The sequence below is a fragment of the Medicago truncatula genome, chromosome 3, assembly GCF_003473485.1.
Source record: "Medicago truncatula cultivar Jemalong A17 chromosome 3, MtrunA17r5.0-ANR, whole genome shotgun sequence".
Classification (NCBI taxonomy): Eukaryota; Viridiplantae; Streptophyta; class Magnoliopsida; order Fabales; family Fabaceae; genus Medicago; species Medicago truncatula.
In genome coordinates, this window is record NC_053044.1 from 53,914,901 (window position 1) to 53,936,301 (window position 21,401).

Consider the following 21,401-nt stretch of genomic DNA (forward strand, 5'->3'; position numbering starts at 1 on the left):
GATTAATTTTTATTGAATTTGGTTTGTATTTTTATTTTTAAAGAAAACTATATTTAAATCAAAGAATCAAATTGACCCAATTTGGAAAGCTGTAAAAATCTTGTACCAAAAAAAGTTGTAAAATCAGTCTCAGTCGATTTTTTATTTATTTTTTTGTTGACAAAAGTCTCAGTTGAGTTGTCAATGCTGTATTTATTTCTTCATATAATATGTATAGCTGAAAAATCTTCCCCAACTCCTTAAGATTCCGTGTCTGTTTTAATTCACATATCTTAGTTTTGATTGTTTTAGAAGTCATTTCCTTATTCTTTCTATTTCTTTTCTTGACGCCACCTCTCTCTACTGCATCGAGGTTTCATAGATTCACATCAATACAAGTTATAAATCTGGTTATAAAATTCCTTCCACAAGAGCCACCAATGGATTCTCTTATGTGCAATTTACATATGAGAGAGTAGAATGTGCTCTCTCATCTTTCATCAAAGAGAGAAATACATGAAGAATTTAGATGAACTAAGTTTGAAGGGTCGTTAATTATAAAAACTACAAGTAATAGATTAACTTTTCTTATTGCAATTTATCAATAAGGAAAGAAATGTAAACATATTTACATGTATATCCATACAAATACATTGAGACCCTGAAGTTGTACCTTTAAAAAGGCTACGCTTTCGATGCAGGAAAGAATTAAAGAATCAAACATTCTACAAAATGAATCCTCCACCTAAGTAATTTACATTTTTACGCATTGCACATATTTATTTGGTCAACGGAATCTCTTGTTTTGACTTTGTTAGAAACCAATTGTTGTGTTTCTTCTAATCTCATCAGACCTGATTGGTGTGTTTCTTCTAATCTCATCAGTCTCAGAGTGAGGAAATAGAGGACAACTTTCATCCTGCAACATGGCATAAGCTCATCATACCAATTTGTTGAGAGTGTAAAAGATTATTGCATTGACAATGTGTATGAATTAGGTCCTATTGCTTTAAGAGTTTATTGAAAATCTTATCATATACTGGAAAAACAGTGTAGAGACCTACCAGAAGCAGTGAAACTTGTCTCTCATGGGACATATTTATAGAGCTGCTGCTACTGCCACTACCATCTGTTGAATTTTGCTCAGCAAGTTCTCTCAATCTGTCAAGTTCTGGCAGTACAACCTTACCAAGGTCAGGTCTATCTCTTCGCCTTAACTCGGCACACTGGACCGCAATTTTTGCTAATCTCAAAACATCCTCCATTGGCCAATCAGTCACTGTAGGATCCAACATCTCAGTAAATGTTCCTTTCTCAATAGCTCTGTCAACGTTATGTGCCAAACCCATTGGTGATTTTGCTGTCAAAATTTGAAGGAAAATGATTCCAAGTGAATATACATCTGATTTCACACCTAACATTCCTGTTTGCTGATACTCAGGATCTATATAACAGAATGTTCCTGCTGTTGCCGTCATGCGATATTGCGTCACACTGTCGGCCACAGATGGCGGAACAAGTCTTGCCAAACCAACATCACTAATTTTGGCTACATAGTTTCTGTCTAGCAAGATGTTTCCTGGTTTCAAGTCTCTATGTACTATAGGTTCTGGTTTTGTTTGGTGAAGGAATAACAAGCCGGTTCCGATTTCGGCTGCAATTTTGAACCTTAGCTGCCAAGAAAGTGAAGGACTGTTGCCTCGACGAAATAGGCAATCTTCCAAGCTTCCATTTGACATGTACTCATACACTAGACATCCATATTCCGGACAGGCTCCTAAGAGGAGAACCATGTTTGGATGCCGTATGCAGCTCAGTACCTCAACCTGTGAGGAGATCGTGTCAACTAGGGTGTATTTGGATAAACAGATTAATTAAAATTTTATTAAATACATTTTCTCATATAAGTGTTAAATGTATAAGTTATTTCTATAGTAAAATAGTGAATATGGTTAAACTGTTTTCGTATAAGTTGTAACCTATGCTGGAGAGATTATTGCAATAAGATGAAACCAACTTAAAGACATCATAAGCTATTCTCATTAGCTATTGCAAATACTTCTGCAAGCGCTTAGACAAATGTCTTAGAATAATAAAATTTATAGAAATCGCTTAGACAACTTAAGTTTTTGGTAATTGTTGTTATTTTATAGTTTAAAAGATATTTTTTTTATAGAATAATAAAATTTAATTTCAATAATGAAAAAGAAAGATAAAATTATAAAAGGTCTTTTACTTAATTGGAGAAACTCCTCTCAACTACTTTTTAGAAAGTTTCATATATCTAGTTTTTATACATAAAAGATAAGTTTTTTTTTTATTTATTTTTAATCATTTTAAAATTATTTTTTGAAAGAACTTGTATCTACTGTGTCTGTGTGCTTACCTCGCGTTGAAACTGCGATCGTCCTTGTGCTGCATCGGGGCGTAGAACCTTGACTGCAACAGGTGTATGGTCCAGAAGGCACTTAAAAACTGGACCATATCCTCCTTCTCCAATCTTGAGGGATTGTGAAAAAAAATTTGTTGCAGCTTCAATTTCCTCAATTGTATACTTTCTATACCTGACATCTACATTTACTAAAGCATCCATTACTTTTTTTTTCTCTTCTGCTTCTCTAACTGCTTTCATCTCTGCATGAAGTCTCTTCTGTGCTTCTAGTTCTGCTATCCTTTTTTGTGCTTCAGCGGCCTCAATGGCTGCTTTAGATTTTTCTTTCTCCTTTTCTGCAATTGCCAATGCAGATTCCTCGGCCATCCTTGCCTCTTCCAATCTCCTTTCTTCTTCTAATTTCCATTTTTGAAGTTCTACTGCCTGTCATGCAAATTTCAAAGCATGTCTCAGATTTATATACTATTTAGCTCTTCCAGGATAAAGCCAGATATACAACGGGGGTCTAGCGCAAATGGTTGGTTGGTGCGCAGGGTGCGAGAGTGCTTCTTAGTGATAAAAAAAATGATTCAAGCCAAATGTTTGATTCATACCTTCTGTTGTGCTGTGAGTGCTTCTTTACATGCTGTGTTGTACATTTCCATTGTTTGCTTGAGCTCCAACTTTAATCTTCTCATTTCAGCCTCCATGTCATCCTATAATTGCAGCACAAGACTATATTATCAAAATGGTAATTAAATCTTGAATTTAAAAATTTCCCTTGAAAAGGGAAAATATAACTAACTTAAGTCTACGAGATGTCAACTCAGTTTTAAGAGTTTGACCTTGTAACCTCAAGGGACAAAGTTTAAATTCTCCATAACAAATTGTAAAATGATCATTAGTACTACTACTAATACATGCACAGGTAATGCAAAACATATAAATTTTCAATGCAATGTTGGTTTCCTTACCACGGCCTGTGACGAAGAAGATGAAAGCCTTTCGCTATCAAATGAGAGTGATGTAAATTCGGTAGGGATGGTTGATTCCAAAGACATCCTTCCGTGAATGATAGACTCAAAGCTGTAGTTTACATCTGATTCTGAGCTACATGATATCCAAGGGCCTGGCTCTGAGTTGTTATGCAATGGAGGCAACATGCGGTCCGTACTCGACCTTCCAGAGCTTACAAAAGATATGTCACCATCTGGCTTATAATTTTCCATATATTGTTTGGTATTGTAACCTTTCCTAGTGAATGGTGACCTGCATTCAATAATTTTTTTTTTTTTGATTCAGATGACAATTACAAATTAATAGAAACTAATTAGTGCATCAAGAATAAAACATTTGCCATGTTATGTTACTAACCTGAATGAATCTGTTCCATCTTGCAATTTGCGTTGTGCAGCATCATAGGAATTCCTTGCTTGTTCTACAAGAAACCACATTTCTTAGTGAGCAAGCAACATGGTGATATTACACATAATAGAACTAGATGTGTAAAGGTGTATGAATCTAACCTTTTTCACTTTGCTCCAACACCAAATTTATGTCTGATTGGTCTTGTTCGATAGTAGTTTGACTAACTTGTAGAGGGGAAATGTTCGGAGCAGGACGAGAAGCAGATCGCATCGATTGAATCTTTCCTTTGCCAATGACATAGACTGTACAAAAATCTGGTGCCCCTTTTGACACTGTTCCAGGAATATCTGATACCTTGAATCTTCTGATATGAAAAAAAAAAAAAATTCCTTAAGAAATTGAATACATACTGATAAAAATCTCTTAACCAAGCTAGAAATTTAAACTTTTATTAATGTTTGGCGATATAAAGTTGAAACAGTGCAATCTAAAGTTACATATTGATTATTTTTCATGTTAATTATCAGAATGGATGGACGGTACAAAACTAGAAGCTAGAAGTAAAATTTGTAAAATGTGATGTTACTTAGAGAAATGGATGTATACTTGAGCAAACTAGTTTTTGTTGAAGAGCCAAGAATCAGATGCTCAATTCCTGCCTGCGAAGCATATTCAATCAACGCTTTTGACACATCTGCATCTTCTAGTAGTACATCCTTGCATTGTATCTTTGCCACCAAAAGAAACACAAAAAACAAAGAGATTATAAGATTCTATATAATGCATGGAGTTCTAAATTTACCACTATTGCAAAATATACCTGTATTTCAGTTTTATATTTTCTTTTAAGAAAAATGCAACTTACATCTTTGCGTGTACAGAAGACGCGATATGGGAGGAAAATGTTTTTGTTTTGAGCTTCTGGTTCTTTACATATTGTTAAGCCATTAGCATTTATCCCTGACCCTGCAATCAAACAATTGAGAAATCAAATCAATATTGTAGCTATTATAAATAACGTACTTAAATGCTGCCAGGAGGCAAAAAATCATAGTAAAATATTTATAAAAAGAAATGTAGTAAAATCTAAACGCACGTTGACACAAATAAAAAGAAGACAATATATCAATCTGCATGCTAGCAATAATAATGTTTACACAAAGAAACATTGTAAAATATTTATACACGTTAGAACAATAAAAAAAGCTAAGAGACGTGTCCGTCTGCAAGCCAATAATAATAATGTAAGCTTTATGCATATGGTAGAAAGAGCGTAATAATCATAATATGTACAAGGCTTACTTACTTATGGTGAAAAAAGAAGGTGATGAAGGAAGAGAAGGTGCCGAAACCCTGACATGGATGAGAATTACAGTTGCATTTCTTGTGAGGAGATTGTCAACAACCCATTTGAGTGCATTTTGGCTTCCCTTTTCTTTGTCAATTGCCACTGCTATTAACCCCTTTACCCCTTCCTTGTTCTCTGATGAATTCTTTGGCAACCACATTCCTCTTTTTCTACCAAAACTCTTAGTGTTCTTTCAATGAACACAAACCAAACTATAGAAACCAGAAAAAATAATCTCTTATCTCCCTTTTGCAACAAACCATTAAAACTCTCTTGTTTTTTGCATTTTTGAAAAATGAAAATAAAATGATAACATAACTTGTTGATTTTTGTTTTGAATCTCCTCTGTACCTCTTCTAGCAAAAGACTTTTTCGGTATGTGATTGATTTGTTTACTAATTTTCAGGTTCTTTTGTGTTAAGAACAAAATAATAGTAAATGTTCAATTTTCCTCATACAACAAATAGCAACCATTTTTGGGCTTTTTTTTAAATTACTATTTTGAGCAATTTTCACTAATGTGGCAACCACAAAGATTGTTTCATTCAAACTCTTGTCTTAGAATAACCAAACTTTGCGGGCTATCTTTGACTTCGTCCTTCGTGGAATTATAAGACCGGAGTATTATATTTGAACCATATGTAAAAAAAAAAAAAGTTTTTTTTAACCATGATATTGATACGAACTTTCCACCGCCGTTTAACATTCCGTTGGGGAAACTGTGGGGCATGCAAGATGGATTCTTTCCCTTCCAACCAGATTTAATCTTTTCTATATAAATTTATTTTAAGTTTATAAAGAATTCATTAGACTTTAAAATTGTTTTAACACATAATGTGAGCATGTATTTGTTTTGTTATGGTTATGATCAGGTGGGCATACATAGGGAAATGGATTTCTTGTTGTAAATGCATCACATATTTACATATCTCAGACATTGATTTAAATCAATGGTCCGAATCATTTAAAATTAATCTAAAAATTTCGTAATTTGAACCGTTCAATCTCTAATAAACGATTGAATTCAATACTTGATAGCTACGATGATATCACAATATTTTTAATTATTGTATTTAGAGAGAGTTGCATGATATTTTATACGTTAAACAATCTCTATAGTTCCAAAGTAGTGTTTTGGTAGGTTCATTTGTTCATAAACTAAAACAAAGTAAAATTGATAAAATTAACATATAAGTAAACTTGCTACGATTAGACTTCCTTAACTACTTTTCTAATGTATCATCGTGATCAATTATATACATTCAAGTTATCATCCATATCTTCACATGTCGTTCTTTGTACCTATTCATTTTCGACAAACGACAAGTTATCTATTGTATTGTTTAACTGTTAACCAATATGAAATCATTAACGACCCGACAATGTTATGTGACTATAAACCTATGACTGTTCCTCATATTTTGCCTTCACATATGAATTATCCAGATCCATATTTTAAAATTCCTTTCCAAGCACTAATTAAATCAAAATATTGTTTTCACGAGTTGTCAATTCAGAAATGCATTAAGAACAAGGAGAAAACATCAATATATTGAGTAACAAGAATATATATGATCGTCAAATCAAAAGTAATACATAAGAGTCATAGTTAACTACTTCTAATCTCAACAAAAGAGAAATTAGTTATTCATACTCAATACTCATGGAGTGTTGGTAGCTTTACACAAAGAGAAGAAATCATGAAGATGAAATAAACATCCAAGACGATTCATCACTCTTGAATAACGTCTCCTCCACCTTGCTAGCTTCATTTTAGTCTTGTCTCTCTGTATTTCTCCACAACATCCTCCAATGAATGAAGCTTGAGTTCTATTTACAGATGAAAGGTAAGTGGGAAATCGCTAATTGATGTAATGTTCGCTAAGCAAATTGACTTTTTCTTCATTGTGAAGTCTTTGTCAGACATACTCCAAGTTACTAAACCCACTGCAAATCGCTAAGCCGCCTGATTAGATCGCTTAGCGATTTTGCTTTTTAAGACTTCTTTAAATCTCTGACTTGAATTTGCTAAGCCACTAGTAAAACAGACTGAATTAAAATAAAGATTTTAGATAAAGAGAAGATGAACATCAAAAATATAAACAGGTTCACTATCAACCTGATAGTTAATTCAGTCATTTCAACCTGAAGAATTTTCTACTAAACAGTCCTATAGACCAAAACCATGAGAGTATACCTTTGTTGTACTACCTTACTCCCATAGAGTCAGCTAAAATTAAGGTAGGTGGTGTTGAGATGATTTGCTGAATATGTCACTTCTCACCCTAACCTTTCACATTCTTATACTTTTACTTCCTTTATTTAATGTCACTTGTCGAGTAAGCCTTAATTTAGGATTTAATTTGGGGAGATGTGATGATGACTCTAACACTAATAAATGGACGCACAACGTCTTGAAATGTGATGAGTTATACCATACAATTTCACTGCATGAAGTTATACTAGAATGTGTAGTTGCTCCAGCCTATAGTTATATCAGAGTGTCTCTCTTCGATAAGAGTAACTATTCTCTTCGGAGCGCATTTATCCATAATAATGATCTTGCTTCATAGCAAGTATTTCTTTCAGTGTGCTTCCATACGATCTTCAATAATTGCCTTTACAAAGTGTTTTACCAGAGGATCACCTTGATGTTCTTGATAGAGTACAACCATTAGTTCTTCATGTTCTTGACTGCGCACATTAAAAGACAATTTGTTCTCTTTGAGTGTTCTTCAAACCAACATGGTTTTTACAATCTCTCCATTTTTGTTGATGATAAACATGAACAATTTTCCTTTCTCAAAACAAATGTTCCTAAGTCGTTTCCGAGGCTCCCCTTAAATCCAGTATTACTCAGAATATATGTTTCATAAACACAAACATTTCAGATAATATTTGATGCAAAGAAATTATTATCATAAAGTAAGAAAGCATGCAAATTTCTAAGTCTATCATGATTTGATTGGCATTCTTAGTTTACACATGTTTCTTTTTGTTTGATTTTATTAATTTTAGTTCCTATAGTATTCTCAATAGTATTCTCTTCCTTTTGTCCCCGGACAAAGAAGTGTGGAGAATAAAAAAATAATAGAGACATAGTAAATATTTAATCATAGAAAATTACATAGGAATGAAAGATAAGCGGGCAACAACCTGCGCTGCTAATCCTTTTTGGATGACAAAACCAATCCTTCTAAAAACTACATCCATAGACCTAGGAGATACAACATTACTATGTAATTTTTTTATTAAACACAACAAAAAATAGATTACTTAAAAAATGTCACACAAACCAGCAAAATAAAAAAAAGAAAACTTCAAGAAAATTCTAAGGTTTTAACACTCCTGGGGGTTTAGAATTTTGGCCAAGATGGTGTCCAAGACTTGCTGCATCTTTGCTCTATCTGCTTCTTCCTTCTCATGTTTCTTCTTGATCACTTCGACAAGTTCGGAGAATGCCTCCTTTGTCACAAATTCCGTTTGTGAAGCAGGTTGACTTGTTGACACATGTTCTTGACCTGATGCACTTTCTAGATACTCCTTTCTGATGCGATTCTATCTAGTATTGTAACCTGTCCCAGTGAATGCCAATGGTGACCTTAACCTACATCCAGTAGCATTTTTTTTGTTGTTGCTTTAGATGACTATTTAAAATGCATCATGAATAAAACATTTGCTAAGTAATGTTGCTTACCCGAATGGATATATTCCATCCCAGGATCTACCTGGTGCATCGACATCAAAAGAATACCTTTCTTGTTCTAAAATAAATCACATTTCTTTGTGAGCAATAAACATTTTGATATTACACATAATAGAACTAGATTTGTGTCTAATTGGTCTATTGATAGTAGTTTAATTGGCTTGTAGAGGGGAAATTTTTGGAACAGAACTAGAAGCAGGTCGCATTGATTGAATCTTTCCATTGCCAATGACATAGACTGTACAGAAATCTGGTGCCCCTTTTGACACCGTTCCAGAAATATCTGTTGCCTTGAATATTCTGATAAGAAAAAATAATCCCTCGGTAATGGAATATCTTGAATTTACATGTTGATTATTGTTTGTGTTAATTCTCAGAAGGGATGGTAAGAAACTATAAGCTAGAAGTAAAATTTGCAAAATGTGATGCTACTTAGGAAAATGGATGCATACTTGTGCAAACTAGTTTTTGCTGAAGAGCCAAGAATCAGATGCTCAATTCCTACTTGAGAAGCATATTCAATCAATGCCTTTGATACATCTGCATCTTCTAGTAGTACCCTCTTGCATTGTATCTTAGCCACCAAAAGAAACAAAATAAAACAAAGAGATAATAAGATTCTATATAATGCAGGTAGTTCTTAATTGACCACTATTGTCAAAAATACTTGTTGTATTTCATTTCCACAATCAAGTTTGATCCCCAAACTTAGAATTGTTGGTCATAGATAGCATTGATATTTTCACTTTTATTTTTTCTGTAAAAGAAATGCAACTTACATATTTGCGTGTACAAAAGACGCAATATGGGAGGAACATGTATAGAGCATCTGCATCTGGTTCTTTACATATTAATAAACTGTCATCGTCATTGTCATTAGCATTTATCTCTGCATCTGGTGGCAGAATTTTAACATGGATGAGAATCACATTTGCATTTCTTGTGAGGAGATTATCAATAGCCCATTTGAATGCACGGTGGCTCTCCTTTTCGTTGTTTACTGCCACTGCTATTAATCCATTTACACCATCCTTCTTCTTTGGTAACGACATTCCTCTCTTTGCACCAAAACTCTTGATGTTCTTTCAATAGACCCAAACCAAACTTTAAATTCAAAACCAAAAACATATTTCTTCTCTTTCCCTTTTGCAAAATAATAATAAGTAGAAAAAGTAATAGTAAATATCCAATGTGTTTGATTCGTTTACTTTGCTTTTGGTGTTCAAAAATCAAAACAAAATAATAGTAAATAACTAAATATCCAATGTTCCTTGTACAACAAGTAGCAACCGTTTTTGGCGTTTTTCTACCATTACTATTATGAGAAATTTTCACAAGTAGGACAACCACAAAGCTTGTTTCATTCAATCTCTTGTCTTAGAATAACTAAACATTGCGGGTTATCTAATTTGACTCTGTCCTCCTTGAAATTACAATAGTGACCTAATAAACTGGATTGTTAGATTTTAACCAAATGTAATGTAAAAACTCGCTAATATTTATAGATTTATTTTAAGCTTATAAAAAAGTTCGTTAGATGTTAAAAATTGCTTAAACACAGAATATGAGCATGTGTTGGTTTTCTTATGGTCATGGTCAGGGGGAGCATAGATACATATATCAGCGAAATAGGCATTTTAAAAACTGACTCGATGATAGTTTCAGTAAGGGTACCGAGCCACTTATCGAACTGCCATCTACTGACCAAGTGATTCGGTCTCTACATATTGGTTTGCGCCAGTTAAAAAACAAAGAGAGGCTCAATTAGACCCCCACAATCTTGCAAAAAGCTCACCCATAATCTTGCAAAAAACCCCCATATATAATCGGAACACACCTTCCGATCAGCTTTTTTTCCACTAAAACCTATAGAGATTCTACTTTTCAATAGGCCTTTCTTCGAGCAAAATGACGAGCCTGTATAGCAATTTCCTCCATAACATAACCAACCCAACACTTGGATTGAGCCGGACCTATCATTGGTTCTCGGTTGGACCGGTCTGCACCGGTTTTTAAAACTACGGCTATTTCAGAAGAGGTTATGTAACATAATAATAACTTGAAAAATAAAGCAGCAAAAAGTACGAGGAACATATGCAAAATTTAAACTTTTCAATATAAGAAATAATGTAATGTAACCAATAAGGCACAAGAGATATTGTTTGTCTTAACCCTTTGGTTTTATAGAAAGGAGCCGTGATAATTCGGAGTTCAGAGATGAGGTAAGTTAAGTATAACCAATGATTATATCAGCCAGGATTCGAAGGCACAAGAGATGTTATTTGTTCAAAAGAATCTAGGAAATATACTGAAAAGAAAAACCATTTAAATTTACTAGAGGACATAGTAGTCGTATATTTAGCAAAATAAGTATACAAGCATGCTCTAAATATATCCCATACACTGCTAAAGGAAGGGTTTGCCTAAACTTTTCATTAAATGGTAGAGTAATTGATCTGCTCAGACATTTCCCTTACAAAAACTTACCTTTCAAATAGTAGGCTTTAACAACTTAATGATAGGAACAAAAGACATGTATTATCTTATGTTTCACAATTTGAAGTCCATCACTACCAAAGTAGCTCATGAATATAAGTGGTTGCAATCTTGTGTGATTCTATTTTCTACCAACATTGGTCATTGTTGACCTTCTCAAGACAACTAGGATGAAGATCATAGTCACAAACATCACAAGAGAATGTCCAGAACTTGCCTTGTTTCTTACAAGAATCACATACATATGCTTTGGCCATATCCAATTTAAGTAGATGTTCATGCTTGACATCCTCAACCTGTTGAGGCAAAGCCTCTCCTTCCTTTCTCAGGGCCGCTTCTAAATCTCTTATCCTCGATTCAGTAAATGGAAAAGCTTCTGCTCCGTATGAGGAGACCATGAACTGTCCATTCAAACTAATGACTTTTCCATCTGGTCCAATGAAAACCAAAGCTGGGATTTTTTTTATATCAAAGATTCTACAGAGGTCATGCCTTGTTCTGTCTTCATATGGGATAGCAAGCCAAGGCATGCTAGTTCTGTTGACATTGAATTCTTTAAGGTCCCTATCTGTTGAAACTAAAACAATCTCAAAGCAGTGGCCCTTTGTATCCTTGAGATTGTTGTATGCATCTGCAAGTTGAATGGTGAAGGCATGACAAGGAGGAGACCAGTAGGCACCGAAAAATAGCCCTACAGTTTTCCCGGTTAGTTCAGATACAAGCACCTGCAATACAACAACGAAACATGTCAAGTTTTTTACTATAGAGAGTTCCATAACTGCACTCTATGACTTGACATCAAGGTTTTTAATGTCCTCGAATAGCAACTCCTGCATCAGCCATATTTAACTGCAACCGCAATTTAAAATCTTGATTACCTACTGCATAGTAAACAAAAATTTCAAGTAGGGCTTTAAGATACCTTTCTATCATCTCCTGAAATGAGAAAGTTGCGTCCTCCATGTGTCAATAATTCATCCAAATTTACCTCTTCGCGTTTTCTTTTATCTATGGCTTTCAATTCCTCATGTCTCTTCCTTGTGAAAGGAAATGCATCAGCACCATAATCCTCAATCCACTCAATCATGTTTTTGTCAACAGTTAAGGCATCAGAACATAATGGAATGAATGATGGAATTCGATCAACCCGATATCTATCAATCAGTCGTCTATTCAATTTTGCATCAAATGGGACAGCTAGCCACGGCATACTCTTGATGTGTTCTTTAAATCCATCCTCATCATGGTCAAATGAGATGAAGATGATCTCTATATTTATCCCTCTCTTTCTCAGTGTTTCATAAAGACCAACAAGATGAGGAATGAAAAGTCTGCAAGGTCTACACCAGTTGGCAGAGAAAAATAGACAGATGATTTTCCCATTGCAATCGGACAAGGGTACCTAATCTCATGATTCAAAGATGGAAAACATTAGCTAGTTTAACCTAGATCAAAAAACTAAGCAAATTATGGAATTTGTTTTCTTAAGCCAGATTTTATCTTTATTTATTCATTAGAGTCGCAACAGGGTGAGAACACACGCGCGCGAGCAGACACACATAATACAGAACGAGAATTCTCAAGAAACTAAACTACAGTATACATAAATTTTTGAAGAAGTAAACTACAGTATATTATTATATACCTTCCTTTCACAAGATAAAAGGAACTCAACACCTTCAGCTGCAAAAACTTTCAGAACATCAAAGCTGTCAGGATATTCAGCTTCAAAATTTAGCCCTGCCATAGGAGCCTCAGAAAACAGATATACTCACTTCTTTACAAACTTTCTTGAAACCTAAATGATCAAGGATGAGCAAAATATGAGTTTTAAAATAAACACCTAAAATTGATTAAATAACCTTATCCCTAAAAACATAACCCTCACACTTGTTGAATACTTTTGCAAGGAAAGATAGACCTAGAGACAAAAGCAATTCAGATTCTTGCAAGGGAATCTTTTACTTTAAAAAAAAAATAGGACACAATCCTGCAAATTAGGAATAAAGAATACAAAGAGTTTATGATGATCACGTAATATGGGAGGATATTCCTGTGTAAGAAGATGCTTCTGCCGAAGTGTTGCCTAGAAGCCTCTACTAATGGCACATCATCACCGCCTTCTCTAAACCACATATATATCACTTGATTGATTTGTATTATTTTTATATTGTCACATCTTTCAATGGTTTTCTTAGGAAATATGGTTGATACATGATCTGATTTTTTATTTTTTTATGATCATATACATGTTATGAACATATCTTAATAAGGTGGGACCAAGTGTAATCAGATGATGGTAGATAACAAAATGCTTCATTTGTGTGGGAGTGTGTCTCAAGCAAGCATCACTTAAACAAAAACTAGATTATCGTTGCAATAAAAAACTAAAGCAATCTAAAAATAGATGCAAGTGCATGTTGTGCTGCAAATTAGTATTACTATTGTTAATAGAATTTTTGGAGTGAAAAAATTACCTTAAAGATGCGGAGAGAAAGGGAAGGAAGAGGTTGAGTCTCCAAGAAGAAATGAGATGATGTTAGAACGGTGGGACAATTAACGCTTTTAATGTTTATATGACGTGGTAGGGTAGAAAGAAGACTTTGTTCCTTATCCAATAAAATGCACTTTATTTATTTTAAAATATCATTTATTTAAGTTACACAATCTGAAATTAATAATCATTTTGACAAAAATAGCCATCTACTGACAACAAAATATACGCCATTGTGGATTTTCATCATACCCCATTTATGTTATTTTAGGATTTTCTTCTTCAAAATTAAATAGTTTGGTTATTTGTTTTTTTTTTCTTTTTATGAAGAGCTTGGGCATATGCGTTCACTACTAAAAAGGATATGCTGACAGTAACTATCTGGGCAGCTGCAAGTACGCGTATCTAGCTCTTATTTTTTTAGCAAATATCTGACTCTATCATGTGAGAATCATGTGCTTAAATTACTAATACTCTTTTTCTTTTAATCATTAAATTAATAATACTTGTTTGCTTTATATACCTTCAGCCTTTATTATAAAAAAAATTAAAATTAAATCCAATGCAATAGTTAGTTACAGTAACTTTTTAAATATTTTTACAAATATATCTTTATAAAAAAATAAAACATTAAATTACATCGTTAATATTAAAAGATAGAAGTTAAATAAGGGATACACGAGTCTTTTAAACAATAGTTATACCTTAAAAATTATGATATTTTCTTATAAATAAAAATAATTTTTTTAAAAAAATTATAATAAAGATTGAAAGTAGTGTTATTGTTATTTTATATAATTAACAAAACATTAGAATAACAATGAAATTTTATCTCACTAAGTAAGATCAACTACATAGATAAAACTACGTTATACTATAATATAATTTTGTTTAATGACTATTGCATTTTGATAATTTAAGTTATATTATTGTAAGAGTTATCTAGATGTTTTCGATGTTAATTTCGGTGAGTTGATTTAACTTCTAGAAAAATTCCACCACCATCCTATGGGATGATCCCTCTAATTTTTTAAGTGTTTTATTTATTATTTTATCATTTTTTTAAAAAAGATTTTATATCTTTTTTTTATACTAATTAAACACTTACTATTGATCAATTTATACTAACTAATTAAACACTTATTATTAAATCTTACACCAATTAAAACTCATCAGTTTACCGCATAAAGCCACTTTGTAACGACTTTTTCAAAATAACTACCAGATAATTAAAATTCATTGGACTAAGTACGCTCCCTTTCTAATTGTCACCTGTTTTTCAATCAATGTAAAACGAATGGAAGGAGGCATTCTTTGACTCGAATTTGAGATATGCCACGAGACGAGGGCTTATTTAATGGTAGGTAGATAACATATGCTGCTGCAAATAGGAATTGTTGATGATAAAATCTCGAATTAAATTAAATAGCATAACATAGACCCAGAAAAAAAAAATAGCATAAAATGAACGGTACAAACCAGGATATGACTCGGTGCTTATCCACAACTCTTGTGTCTAGAAAATGATACTACACGACAATGACCATTTTCAATTTTTCACCAATTTCAATGGAATGGTTTAGTTTCTCCTTCGGGATGCCCTGGTAAACATATCTTTGATGTTATGTGATTCTGTCTCCACTTTCATCTTCTTTGCTTGTCTACCCTTCTTCACAATTGTAGGCTTCTTATCATCACTCTGTTCCTGATAACATTAGCACTTGATTTCAGCAAACAATTACGATCCAAATTCCATAATAACAAATTTAAGACTCATTCTTCTTGTGTCCAGTAAATACCTGTGGTGCATTATTATACAAACCCAAATTACTTTCCTCAGCATTTGCTTGTGCTTTTCCTGTAACCTCAAGTATGTTTAACCTGCAAAAGCAAAATCTACTCAATTCCAATCCAACCGTGGTTATTCTTATAACTGCAAGAAATATATAAGTAAAATGATCATAAAAGACATTCTCAAACGTCATACTTAAGATGGTTACACAAAGGCTGCAACCAGTGCTCTTCATTTAAATACTCTGCTAATATAGAAACTGCATCAACCACTGCATCAGTAACATCAGTAGTTAAATGAATGGAAAAATTTGTGAAATGAAAAGATCAGATATGCACTAGTTTGAACAGAAGCATCACCTATGCACCGTCTATATTTACAATCAAGGGATTGGGGAATATTGCTAAGAAAATATGCGCACTTCAAGTATTCTAGCTATCAATAAATAAGATCAATTCATTCAGCTATTCTATTTCCATTTTCAAAGTTTAACAACCAATCTAACATTACATAATTATTTGTTTCAATGCAATATGCTGTGTAATATATTAGTGTCTGTCCAAAAGAATTTTAGCCTGCATTTACACAAAATGCAGACATCATTTTAAAGTTGCCAATGTACCCCTCATCATCATTGTGCATGTATACAGAATACAGCTAAAGGCACCAATCTGAGAGCAGATGCACAAGCACACACTTCAACGAATCCCTGTATAACTATTTTCCTTTTCCTTATACAAATATATCTGTCTTCTCAATTTAACCTGAAATAGAATAAAATTATCCAAAAACTAGCAGAACAGAATGGTAATAGAAAATTTACCCGTGTCTTTCTCTGATTGAGCAGCATAGTTTTTATCCAACTTCGGTAGTGTCTGTTTTAGCTGACAAACCTAAAATACGAGAAATCAAAATTAAAAACATCAATAACGGTGAATTTTTTTGTAGCAACAAAACAAGGGGATGGTCTAAAAGCATATACGGAAGACAAAAAGTAAGCTACAATGTAAACTCCCTATAAATCAAGCTATTTCACGTAAGGTTTATGGTATGATGATGGTGGTGGAATTACTAGGCAAATGCAATTATACTCTGTATGCTAGTTTTAGGGGGGTTGAAAGTTATGCAAACTAAATAATAATAATAATAATAATAAAGAAAATACAAGGAGATATAGACAAACCTTATAGCACAACCAACGCAGAACCTTGACATCATCGAGTCTAAAGAATTTTAAGGATCCAACTTCTGCATATGCACAAGGATAGAAGAGAACAGATTTAAAATCACCACGCTAACATTCAATTTCCGTAACTAAAGATAAAATATGATCTCATTACAGTAGAAGTCAAATCTTACAGACAGAATTACTGCAACATTAGAGAGGGAATCTATCCTATCACCTAACATAGAACTACCGATACACAGAGCCGGGAGAATTAAGAAAAACATTAGCAATGAGGTCACCATACTTGGCACTCAACCAGAATAAAAGACATAAAGCCAACCATGGACTTCTCATTTTCTTTCTTCAATATCTGCCCATTAAACTACCTAAATTGTACACATGGCCAAAGTCCAAACTGAATTTGTAAGTAGAAGGTATACAAGATACAAGAATTCTACCTTTGACTTCACAAACTACTTGCATACAGTTCTCAACAAGGGACATTAACTGCTGATAGCCTGGATACCCATCAATAAACAAGATCTCGTCCAATTGCCTGAATTTTCCAAGATCATCGCCTTTCTGCATGCATTTTAAAGAACCAGTGATATGCAATTATGCATGATACAATTTTTTCGGGGTTGGGACGTACAATTTACACCTAATTAATCCTTCACAAAACTCAAAAGTAAAGGTTTAGCAGACCTCATAGATAAGGCATATCTTTGACTATGTGTGTGTGCGTTCCTTTATCGTTATAAACTTATAGCTATTACTATTAGGGTCTGTTTAGATTAACTTAGTTGAGCTTATATACTAGAATAAGTGCTTCTGAAACTGTTTGGCAGAGCTTATGAAGATAGCTTGTAAGTGTTTATGCTAACAGCACTGAATATCAGATGTGCAATTAAAACCTTATTTGCTTTATCAGCAACAATTGACGGATGAATGACCCAAATGGGAAAGAACAGGAAAAATAAATGACTACTGTCTTGCAATTTCCAAACAAAAATTACCTTCATCCTTGCTTTCTCGAATAAGGGCAACATGATGAAAACGGGATCAACAGGTGTGGATAAATACATCCGACCATCTGTTAAAGAAAAAACATAGTGATGATAAAAATGAGAAGAATATATGCAAAAATCATTGTTTCACTATAGTTTGGTCGCAAGTGAAAGACCTGGAAAATTAACAAGAGGAATCATCATGCTTCATCCAGAGAAAGATAAGAAACAATATTTATTTTTCAAAGTGTTGGTTAGAATTACAAGAACAAAGGATAAGATGAGCATGAACAAAGACATTATTTCAAAGAAAAGCATAAGCTAATGATTTCATCAAACATGAGGCTGATGATAAAAATAATGTACCTCGGTACAATAAAAACATAAAGTGGAATAGAAAATGCATGCACTGCGTTGCATCTTAGATAATCAAACATCTACCTTCACTTGTATAATCTCCCAAAAACCAAGATCCGTACAAGTTCTTAAACCATTGAAATTCTTGAAGCACCCCATTCACAAAGAGATATTGCGTTGCATTTCCTGCCAAACAAATGATAACATATGTAAAGGATCCAAAAGAAGAGAAAGCATGACAAAGGTCAGAAAGCTCAATGAGGACCAATTCCACAAGAAAAACTAATAGCAAAGTAGTACAAGTTACAGCATTGTTAACAGAACAATATCAAGTTCTGATGAACACGTTAAGTAGTAAAGATAAACAAATTAGAATAAGAACATGTTTGGATTGGCATATTGAGCTTGTTTACCGGTATAAGCACTTATGAAACCGTTTGGCAGAGCTTATGAAAACAGCTTTTGATATATCAATAAGTTGTTTTCCGTTTTTTTTTCTTTCATAAGCTCACCATTATAGCTTAAGAAAACAGCTTAGAACTTGTATGAAAACATAATGACTTTATTGTATCTTTTACAATATAGATATTTTAAACATGAGCACTTTTTTTCTTTCTTTCTAATTCATAAGCACTTATATGATAATTGTTTAAGTTATTCAGAGCTTAATTAAGATGTTAATCCAAACCAAACATAAATCACGTGTTCTGCAAAAAAAAATTATAATAAGAAGATATGATTATTATGAATGGTGGAATATGATTTCAGTTACCGGATTTGGGATTTCGGAGCAATATCATACGTCCCAAAGCATTTCCATTTGCACCAAGATCTGCAGTTGCAAGAAGAATACAATTTTGAGAAATTAACAGCAGCAATACATTTCTGTAAATTAAACAAAAAAAAGCAAATAAAAAATGTTAAAAAAAATAAAAAAAATGGAAGAGTATTATTACCAGGGGCAACAAGAACCCGGGATTCCTGAACACCTTCCCACCAACTCATAGATAGGTTTATTGCTACTTGCTAGTCACCGTTCTTTCTTTTCTCACCTCTATAACTAGTGGCGTAAAAGGAGTGAAAACTATTTAACAACAATTAATAAGGTTCATTTAGACATTATAACAAGCATGTAGTATACGAATGAGATAAACATTCAAATTTCAATCAAAATATTAAAGATAAATAAAATATAATGGTTAAACCACCGTGAATCAGTGAGTCAGTGACGGCGAATGACAACTCTGCCCGTAACTGTGAAGAAGAGAGAAAGAAAAAAGCGGCAAAATGGAAATAATGCGCGCGCCAATTCCACTTCCTCTCGATCAATCCCAAACCGGAACAAATCCAAGGGCCTTCAGGGTCGGTTCACTCGGGCCCATTCCATTATTTCCGACTAAAAAATTGCTTTTTTGACATAGAATACTTCCTATTGACACAAAAGTAATTTATCAAAACGTTCTCAGTGGCGGTTAACAACCGTTATGCCATGCGTTGATAGTTAACTGCCGCTGGCTTCCAGCGGTTGTTAACTGCCGTTGCTTTCTGTTATATGAACAGAACAGCATAGGAGTTTCCAAAACTCCATTGTTACGTTTTTGGATTTCTCAGGTGCGTTTTTTTTTAGCAAACGTCAGTCATTCCAAGCCAATTTCAAGCACAAAATCAAGTAAGTTTTTTGAATCCTATTGCATCGCTATTTTGTGATTGATTTGTTAGTTTTTTATTTTTAAATTGCGATTATGTAGGTTTATTGATTTTATGATGTTATGATGGTTTAGGTTGTTTGAATTGTTAGGTTTAGGTTAGAATTGTTTAGATTGTTAGAATTGTAGAATTGTTATGAAATTATGGTAGAATTTTTAGGATTAGATGAATTGTTGTATAATCGTTGTGATTGGTTTAGGTTTGTTATGAAATTTTGTTGTTGAATTTGTGATAGAATTGTTACGATAAGTTACGGTATAATTTATAGGATTAGTTTAGATTATGATGAATTATTGTAGAATTGTTACAACATGATGTAGGTTTTGATCGCTGAGTTGTTTATGTAGATATGTCTCAGAATCAGGGAAACGTTGAGGTGGACAAGAAGAATGACGGTGACGACAAGAAGAAAGAAAAATCGCCGATGACATGGCACGGAATCACATGTGATGGATCCGTCAAAAAGAAGGATTCGAAAGTGCTGGTGTATAATCATTCGAGGTTGAGGAAGAGCGGGAGGACATGCTATTTTGGTCCTCAGCCAAAAGCAGGTGCCCCAGGGACTGTCGAGGACAACCCAATTGACTTGTGTGGTGAGGAAGATGAATGAATGTAATGGGTTGTAATATCTAATTGTTTTGGATTTTTTTATGTTTTTTTATGGTACATTTTGCTTGACATATGATGACTTTGAATAAATTTGTGTTTTGAATAATTTCAATTAAAATTGCATTTGGAATAATTTCGATTAAAGTCGCGTTTTGAATAATTGCGTATTTGAATAAAATTTAATTAAATCTAACGTGACACTTCTATACCTTCATTTAAACCGGCCTAACAAAAATTTAATCTTTTGACAGGAACAATGCGAATGTCGGTCGAATATTGGAGTCCTGCCGTTTGCCAAGTTTGTTTGACAATTGTTGTAGCTGGAAGGTGCATTCGTTCGGTACCTAATGACGATCTTCAGGCGGAATCAAACTTTTGATGATATCTTCAGTTTATCTCAACAACGTCACCCGCATATCTATCCACTGGAACATGTTGTGCTCCCAAAACATGCTCGTCAAGTTTTCGTCGTTCGTAGATTCCACCCAATTAAACGATACTCTCCCCTCGTCGAGCGTTGGACACTTATATCGACCGTGTCCCACCCTCCTTGTGTCTCTGGGGTTGACTCCTTGGTTGAATTGTGCATGAACGTCGATCCACCCGACCATTGTTTCAAATCTACACAATTAGAAATTAAAAATAATCAATGAAAAACTCATTCAAACACTTGTAGTGAAAATTTGACATAAACCCTAAAAATCCTAAACAAACCCTAAAAAATATTTAAAATTCGAAAAAAAATATAAATTCAAGCAATATAACTTCATTATAATAGGTTTTCATAATATATGTTAATAGCATTTCAGATCTACAACATAACTATATTAAAAGCAAATATTCAAACCCTAAAAAATATTTAAAATTCGAAAAAAATATATAAATTCAAACAATATAACTTCATTATAACAGGTATTCATAATGTATGTTAATAGCATTTCAGATCTACAACATAACTATATTAAAAACAAAATTTCAAAATTTAATAATTAAACAACA

General features: G+C 33.3%; 4 protein-coding genes across 7 annotated transcripts; all 4 read right to left on the minus strand.

Moving 5' to 3' along the window:
* Window positions 1-362: 362 nt before the first annotated feature.
* LOC11436091 (U-box domain-containing protein 52) lies at window positions 363-5,486 on the minus strand. Its single transcript, XM_039832009.1, has 10 exons — window positions 5,025-5,486; window positions 4,584-4,684; window positions 4,325-4,446; window positions 3,877-4,079; window positions 3,725-3,788; window positions 3,325-3,619; window positions 2,965-3,066; window positions 2,366-2,794; window positions 1,044-1,805; window positions 363-898 (listed from the first exon to the last, which is right to left on the minus strand). The coding sequence occupies exons 1-10, from the start codon at window positions 5,224-5,226 to the stop codon at window positions 794-796; spliced, it is 2,385 nt and encodes a 794-aa protein (XP_039687943.1). The 5' UTR covers window positions 5,227-5,486; the 3' UTR covers window positions 363-793.
* A 2,682-nt stretch (window positions 5,487-8,168) lies between these two features.
* Window positions 8,169-10,974, minus strand: LOC11436092 (uncharacterized). Its single transcript, XM_024779448.2, has 4 exons — window positions 9,552-10,974; window positions 9,225-9,346; window positions 8,764-9,072; window positions 8,169-8,673 (listed from the first exon to the last, which is right to left on the minus strand). Exons 1-3 carry the CDS (start codon window positions 9,822-9,824, stop codon window positions 8,925-8,927), a joined length of 543 nt encoding a protein of 180 aa, XP_024635216.1. The 5' UTR covers window positions 9,825-10,974; the 3' UTR covers window positions 8,169-8,673; window positions 8,764-8,924.
* A 125-nt stretch (window positions 10,975-11,099) lies between these two features.
* On the minus strand, window positions 11,100-13,818 carry LOC11427353 (putative protein-disulfide reductase). The gene is made up of 4 exons (NM_001417828.1): window positions 13,746-13,818; window positions 12,914-13,066; window positions 12,191-12,670; window positions 11,100-11,993 (listed from the first exon to the last, which is right to left on the minus strand). The coding sequence occupies exons 2-4, from the start codon at window positions 13,013-13,015 to the stop codon at window positions 11,397-11,399; spliced, it is 1,179 nt and encodes a 392-aa protein (NP_001404757.1). The 5' UTR covers window positions 13,016-13,066; window positions 13,746-13,818; the 3' UTR covers window positions 11,100-11,396.
* A 1,098-nt stretch (window positions 13,819-14,916) lies between these two features.
* Window positions 14,917-19,481, minus strand: LOC112420388 (ribonuclease H2 subunit B). 4 transcript variants are annotated; one of them, XR_003010422.2, is made up of 12 exons: window positions 19,295-19,480; window positions 19,043-19,170; window positions 18,859-18,918; window positions 18,171-18,272; window positions 17,739-17,815; window positions 17,181-17,304; window positions 16,738-16,802; window positions 16,378-16,447; window positions 15,750-15,825; window positions 15,562-15,643; window positions 15,242-15,467; window positions 14,917-15,143 (listed from the first exon to the last, which is right to left on the minus strand). XR_003010422.2 is itself a non-coding variant. In XM_024779447.2 (11 exons), exons 2-11 carry the CDS (start codon window positions 19,089-19,091, stop codon window positions 15,342-15,344), a joined length of 831 nt encoding a protein of 276 aa, XP_024635215.1. In that variant the 5' UTR covers window positions 19,092-19,146; window positions 19,295-19,481; the 3' UTR covers window positions 15,157-15,341. The 4 variants fall into 4 exon arrangements, 3 of the variants coding, with proteins under 3 accessions (XP_024635215.1, XP_039687941.1, XP_039687942.1); XM_024779447.2 differs by lacking the exon at window positions 14,917-15,143 and having other exon boundaries at window positions 15,157-15,467; window positions 19,043-19,146; window positions 19,295-19,481; XM_039832007.1 differs by lacking the exon at window positions 14,917-15,143 and having other exon boundaries at window positions 15,157-15,467.
* Between the last annotated feature and the right edge of the window lie 1,920 nt (window positions 19,482-21,401).

What these genes read in the sequence shown, in the direction of transcription:
- LOC11436091 (XM_039832009.1), bottom strand. Translation starts at nt 5,226, where the DNA reads ATGTGGTTGCCAAAGAATTCATCAGAGAACAAGGAAGGGGTAAAGGGG. An exon ending in ACCTTCTTTTTTCACCATAA is followed by an intron (nt 4,685 to 5,024) that starts GTAAGTAAGCCT and finishes GTTTGATTGCAG; the next exon opens with GGTCAGGGATAAATGCTAAT. An exon ending in GACAAGTTTCACTGCTTCTG is followed by an intron (nt 899 to 1,043) that starts GTAGGTCTCTAC and finishes GCCATGTTGCAG; the next exon opens with GATGAAAGTTGTCCTCTATT.
- LOC11436092 (XM_024779448.2), bottom strand. Translation starts at nt 9,824, where the DNA reads ATGTCGTTACCAAAGAAGAAGGATGGTGTAAATGGATTAATAGCAGTG. An exon ending in TCTTTTGTACACGCAAATAT is followed by an intron (nt 9,347 to 9,551) that starts GTAAGTTGCATT and finishes TTGGTGGCTAAG; the next exon opens with ATACAATGCAAGAGGGTACT. An exon ending in GCAAAAACTAGTTTGCACAA is followed by an intron (nt 9,073 to 9,224) that starts GTATGCATCCAT and finishes TTTTCTTATCAG; the next exon opens with AATATTCAAGGCAACAGATA.
- LOC11427353 (NM_001417828.1), bottom strand. Translation starts at nt 13,015, where the DNA reads ATGGCAGGGCTAAATTTTGAAGCTGAATATCCTGACAGCTTTGATGTT. An exon ending in TTTTATCTTGTGAAAGGAAG is followed by an intron (nt 12,671 to 12,913) that starts GTATATAATAAT and finishes TCATGAGATTAG; the next exon opens with GTACCCTTGTCCGATTGCAA. An exon ending in TTTCAGGAGATGATAGAAAG is followed by an intron (nt 11,994 to 12,190) that starts GTATCTTAAAGC and finishes GTTGTATTGCAG; the next exon opens with GTGCTTGTATCTGAACTAAC.
- LOC112420388 (XM_024779447.2), bottom strand. Translation starts at nt 19,091, where the DNA reads ATGAGTTGGTGGGAAGGTGTTCAGGAATCCCGGGTTCTTGTTGCCCCT. An exon ending in GGGAGATTATACAAGTGAAG is followed by an intron (nt 17,816 to 18,170) that starts GTAGATGTTTGA and finishes TTTCTTTAACAG; the next exon opens with ATGGTCGGATGTATTTATCC. An exon ending in AGTAGTTTGTGAAGTCAAAG is followed by an intron (nt 16,803 to 17,180) that starts GTAGAATTCTTG and finishes GTGCATATGCAG; the next exon opens with AAGTTGGATCCTTAAAATTC.